A 6,079-nucleotide genomic window follows, 5' to 3' on the forward strand; every position below is an offset into this window, starting at 1 on the left:
AAATTCCCCATTGCTAGGGCAAACTTCTGAATTTAGGAAATCAATTTTCCAAAAATAGGACCTGCATACGCGTATATACGGCCATACGCCCAACTAGCTTTTAACCTGCGGCATTGGAGTCGAACACCTGAATTTTTCGTTTGAGTACTACCACGAATTTCAAAAAAATCTGATCCTAACTTGAATAGACTACTCAAAATATAGGCTCCTCTTCACTGTTTCTATTTGCGCTGCAAAGTCCATTGATTAAAAAAAAAAATCTTTTTTCTTTCCAACAGCCACACGAAACTGAACTTAGTTATTATAAAACAAACAAAGATACATCTGGATCAGACAATGATTCAGTATTATCTTCATCACCACCATCACTAAGTCCGCAGCCGGGAACATATCCAAACAGTGCGGATATATGGCAAATGGTAAGTTCCTTGCTTTCTACTGTCAATCCGAATAAAACTCACCCACTGCAACCATTTCGTACAGCGCTCAAAGGACTCCAAGTTGTTGGATAATCTACAGAAAGATTACGACAATCTGCAAGAGGAGTACAGCCTGCTGAATGACAAATATTTGTCGGCAATAATAAAAATCGAGCAACTTGAAAAAGAAAATGCGGCCGTAAGTGATATGCTAAGAAAATCCATCCAATGTAACAGGATAACAAAATTTCTCTCATATTCGACGTGCTTTACATATAACCCGGTTCGAATATGAGGATGAGTTTTGTCGCTTATTTGTGTGTATATTCAATGTTATGTCCTGTAAACGTACAGCAAAATTGCCTCTGTGGCAAAATATGATACCATTGAACTGTTGAATGGTCACCATGGTACAATTTCAATCATTTTAATGATGGAATATGTGCACAATATCCTGACACAGGCAGAGCCACTATTAATAGAAAATTCTTCAAAATTATTTCCGTTTCAGAAGGACGATGAAAATAGTAAAATTTCTGACCTATTGGAACGCTTAGCGTACATGGAATGTGAGAAAGAGAAACTATCGAAAGAATCACATGAGTTAAGAGAACAAAATGAACTGTTGGAATTTAGAATAATAGAATTGGAGGAGAGTCATGACAAAGTAAGTTTTGTAATTGCGCTGGAGTTTACGATTCAGACGTAAAACGATGTCTTTCCCTAAATTTCCATTGCAGTGGTCTTTAAGAAGTACATTAAATCCTGATACAAGAGACATGTGGACTGATACATATAAGACAACATCCGAAGATTATTTCATTCCATCAGATCGTTCCGATTCGGGCATCACATCACCATACAATCAACAGAATTCCGACGACTTTTCACATTGCGATTTACCGGTAATTTTTCAGAACTCAGACGGTTATCCGTGAGTAACTAAATTCCATTATGTGTCTTTGCAGAGTATCGAACGTATCCAGCACGATGATATTCGAAAACGAATACTTGTTATGACGAAAAAATCTTGCTTAGACGATGAGGATAAAGTGTGTCTCATTCAGATATCTTCACTGTTAACCAATCTCGAAGCAATGTCCCAGGAGCAGAGCATGACAACTGAGAATATTAGCCCCGTATATAATGTAAGTCGATCGAACGCGATCTTGCAAAAATATGGTCATAATCGTACTTCTTCCAGGCAAACCGTAAAAGTCAACCGGAAAGCGTCTCCTCACTTTTGACATCTTCGCCACCATCCAAATCACAGGAACGGATTATCGCTACCGTACAACCATACAGTACAAATTCGGAGAGTCCATTCAAAAAGGCCCGCTATCAATCAACGTTGAGCCTTCAAGAGTCTGGCGTCTTCGACGTGGACGTACTGTCGCAATACACTCAGACCGATGTCGACGATTTTCCCACCATATCGGAAAAGAGTGACCTGAACGTCGAAATACAAAAATTGAACAAATTTCGGAAGAAAATCGAAGAGTGCGTTACCAAGACGAACAAACCGGTGGGGAATCTGATCGCACCGAAATCTTGCGATCAACAACATTTGCAGTTTTATAAGGATCGACTGGAGCAGATGGAGAATAAGATTCGGATTTACGAATCCAGTGGCGACGTCCAAGTACTACGTTTGGCAGACCGACTGAATCGAGAAATTCAATTGGAATCATTTGTTAAACAACTGACCCAACGTGTGGATAAGCTGGTCGACGACAATCTGCAATTGGAAGAGCAACGATGTGAATTGGAAGAGGTTGAAAATGATACCAGACTTCGGTTGCAGCGACTTGAAGTTGATTTAGAAATTCTAACCCAAAGGAATATGGAGTTACAGATGTCGCGGGATGCGGTAAAAGCACATGCAAATTGTCTTCAGGACACCATCAACAAAGCTCAAGACCGGATCTATTATTTAGAGGAGCAGCGAAATGATCTGAAGCAGAAAATGGAAATGTTGTCATTGTTTCTGCCAACAATTCTACTGTACAACACGTACAAGGTGCAGGAAACCCAAAACACTGATCAAATTGATGAGCTGCAAATTTCTGGTCTACCCAATGTGTGCTCTTGCATTCAGCCTAGAAGCATGACCGCACCGGAAAAGTATCGACTTAATGAGTTATTGTCACGCGAACGCGAACTTCAACAAAATATCGCCGAACTGAATCGTGCCTACAACGAGACCCTTGAGAGTGCCGACAATCTATGGGCGCAAATGGAGAAAGATTACAAGGACAGGCTAACCGAAGCGGAAAGTGAGAACGGTTTGATCAAAGCGAAAATCGTGCAATTGGAAGAACGCTTAAAGGCTGACATAATATCGGCACAGGAACGGATCAATCAATTGGAAGAATCGGAATCGGAGCTGAAAGATAAAATGACCCGAAAGAATCGTGAACACAAAGAGGAACTAATTAAGTTCGAAGGCATCGCCAACGAATTGTATGTGCTGAACGAAGAACATGCGAAATTGAAGGATCAATTTGAAGCGTTAACAGCCAAACATTTCGAAAATGAAACGAAGAAAATTCGTTATTTGGAGGAGGAACTGCAGGCGGTAAACCAATTTCAACGGGACACCGAACAGCAGTACGCAAAAGATGTGAAACAGTTGCAAGAACAATTGGAGCGAACGGGCAAGGAGCTGATGTACATTGGTGTGAGCAATGGGGAACTGAGAGAAGAGGTGATCACGCTGGAAAGCCGTGTCATCGAACTGGGTCAGATCAAGCTGCAGAATGAGGAAAGCATAAAGAATCTCACGGCTGAATTGAGGAATCGGAACGATGAACTGCTGAAACTTACGCCAAAGGTGAAAGGCAATCGAAACAGCCTGGCACAGGAACTAGTGCTGTGCGACACCGACGTCGGATTTGCGGTGAAAAAGCCAAAAATTGCAGCTAAACCGTTGAATTTGAAAAGTGTTAAATTGAATGGCAACAGGGCAAAGTCTTTAACTGATGGACTGGAATTCAAAGCTGACAACGATGTATGAAGCTATACGACAGGAGGTAAGTCGGAAAGTCTTGCTATGTTTTGATTTAACTCAATCGCTAGTCGATGAGTTGCCGTCGGTAAAATTTTGACATGAATTTGTTTCAGCACAGCACTCCTCCTAGCATAAACACTAAATTGACAAATGTCAAATTTGGAGACTTTAGTGATTTTGGATTGCTTGTATTGTATGTTTTAAATTATTCAATGTACATCTATCTGTACAAAAGAAACGCAGTTCCTACTGTACTTTCATCAGCCTTCCGAATATTTTCTATGTTAATGCTAGAAGCAGTGCTGCGGTTTCATCAGTTTTTCACCAGGCCCACTCATACAAATAATAACAGCTGAAGCAAAAGCATGTCTACTTTACACTGACGTTTACTGTAATAAATGAAACTGAAAGAATTTTTCCCATTTTGCCAGATTAATTCCATAACCCGTTGAGGACTGGGCTTAATTTCTGGAAGATACCAACAAACATGGCCATTTACAGAACACACGTACAACTTACACAGTGCATCAGACTAGTCACAGATAATTTTGTTTTAAAAGTTATCGCTCAATTAAAAAAAGTGAAAAATTTGTGTAATTTTCGGAAAAGATGCGTGTCACAATCTTGAACAATCCTGTGCAAAATTGAATGGCATCTACAAATCGAATTTATTTAAAAAAAAAATATTTTATTTTTTTCTCCTAAAAATATTCAATTTGCCTATTTAATTAACATTTTTCTTTTCTCATTTTTTGTTATTTGTTATTCATATAATCATTGAAAAGTTTTCCCAACTCAAATTTATATATATTCATTCAATATTGTAAGTGCTGGTTACAAAGCAATTTATACCATTCAATGCAAACACATTTCTCGTTTTAGAATACAATAAATATAATTATTGTTTACCTTGTTACATTTTGCTATTAATAAAGTTAATTCAACGAAAAGCGTTTTTTTGTTACTGATTAGAATAACACAAACTCGTGTAAGGCTGTTATCAGAACCCATCCTGTTGTCTGGACACAAATTGAACAACACACCGGAAAAGGTAAGTAACAACAGTGGGGTGTTCGAGTGTTATGCTGTGATTTCTGACTTTCAGCATACGTTAAGACCGAAAACACACTGCCAATTTTGCATTGCTGGAATCAACCATTTATGCTGTGCTTCCCATTGAATTTCTATTTATAGCATATTATCGATCTCATGAACGCAAAATTGCTGGAGTGTTTTTGGCCTTAGGAAAGTGCAAAAACACAGCGCTGCTCCTAGCATGAACACTGAATTGACAAGTGACAAAATAAGTGGATTTAGTGATATGACCTACCGCTTAGGATTACGTGTATTGTATGTTCTAACTCATCATAAACGAAAACAAGTCATCTGTCTTTACAAAAGAATCACAGTGCTTACTGTGCTTTGATCAGCCTCCGAATATTTTCTATCTCCAAGCTAGAAGCAGTGCGGTGGCAAAGACCAAAACCAATATCTAGCAATCAAACTTCGCTTTGACGCTGTCAAAATATCACCTAATTTCTTTGTCTGTTGAATCGCTATTGTCGAAACCGAATAAACTAGTCATTCAAACAGTTTGCATTTTCCTTTCGTGAGAGAGGTTGAAGGCATTCATTACAGGAAAGATATGATTCACTCAAAATTCCAAAAAATACCAAATACCAAAAACCAAATTATGTCAAACAGGGGGATGTGTAAGTTAGTATTCCTTTTCATTTTGTAACTTTCTATACTAAAAAAGAAAATCAAAACTTTGACTGTTCAAGTCCTCTATTTGTCAAAATTTAGTGTCAGTGATAGAGATTTGTACAATAGACTTTTTGAAATAGAGAGTTGTTTGAAAACGAATCGTTTACAATTCAGAAAGGCATCACGAGAATCATATTCTAACTCTTAGAATCTTTAGAAAATCCAACGCACTGCTCCTAGCATGAACATAAGAAATATTTGGAGGCTGATGAAGTCACAGTAGGCACTGCGTTTCTTTCGTGAAGATAGGTGACTTGTTTTAGTTGTGTGAGTTCAAACACACAATACAATCAATCTTAAGCGGTAGCTCTCATCACAAAAGCCTCCAAATTCGACGTTTGTCAAAGTAGTGTTCATGCTAGGAGCAGTGCGTTGGAAAATCTCAAAAACCTAACGTCATGCAAAGGTGACAGATTATTAGGGCCCAAGTACATTTCCCAGAAGCTTTACATGAAACAATCCTTGATCTTTTATATGTTCCTTTGAGGATCTTACATTTGTTTGAATTCGATTCCTTAGTAGATGAAGCGAAGTTCCATGAACGTTTTTCTCAGAAAACTTCTGCAGATTTCGAGCTGATATCAAAACGAATCGCGGGACACGTAATGAAATTCCCCATTTTACGGAATATGCAAATTCATTCTAAATCATGTGTAATCAAGACCACCTCGGATACAATAAATATTCAAAAGAGAAATAAGAAAGCCATCGCTACACCTCAATCTCGATTTTACTTTGTTCGCAAATTTCGAAGGTGAACTTTTAACTATTATTGCTTTCCAGTGGTTAGGTCGATGAAAATAGTCACAATTTTTAAACAAGGGCTAGCAAATATTTCCTTCAAGTGTGAAAATAGTTACTCTTCTAATGAAACGGTCCTAAT

The 6,079-nt window shown here is 38.2% G+C and overlaps 1 protein-coding gene across 2 annotated transcripts in view; it reads left to right on the forward strand.

Annotated features, from left to right (window-relative positions):
- Positions 1–4,379, forward strand: part of LOC119074832 (restin homolog) — a 43,880-nt gene extending 39,501 nt beyond the window's left edge. Inside the window, exons 6-12 of one of the 2 annotated variants that reach the window (XM_037181126.1) lie at positions 279–419; positions 484–618; positions 931–1,086; positions 1,160–1,324; positions 1,388–1,567; positions 1,624–3,451; positions 3,857–4,379. In XM_037181126.1, coding sequence (XP_037037021.1) covers positions 279–419; positions 484–618; positions 931–1,086; positions 1,160–1,324; positions 1,388–1,567; positions 1,624–3,435 — 2,589 coding nt within the window. In that variant the 3' untranslated portion in view covers positions 3,436–3,451; positions 3,857–4,379. The remainder of the gene's footprint in view (positions 1–278; positions 420–483; positions 619–930; positions 1,087–1,159; positions 1,325–1,387; positions 1,568–1,623; positions 3,452–3,856) is intronic. The other variant, XM_037181125.1, reaches the window with a different exon arrangement.
- Positions 4,380–6,079: the final 1,700 nt, after the last annotated feature.

The sequence above is a fragment of the Bradysia coprophila genome, unplaced genomic scaffold, assembly GCF_014529535.1.
Source record: "Bradysia coprophila strain Holo2 unplaced genomic scaffold, BU_Bcop_v1 contig_151, whole genome shotgun sequence".
Lineage (NCBI taxonomy): Eukaryota > Metazoa > Arthropoda > Insecta > Diptera > Sciaridae > Bradysia > Bradysia coprophila.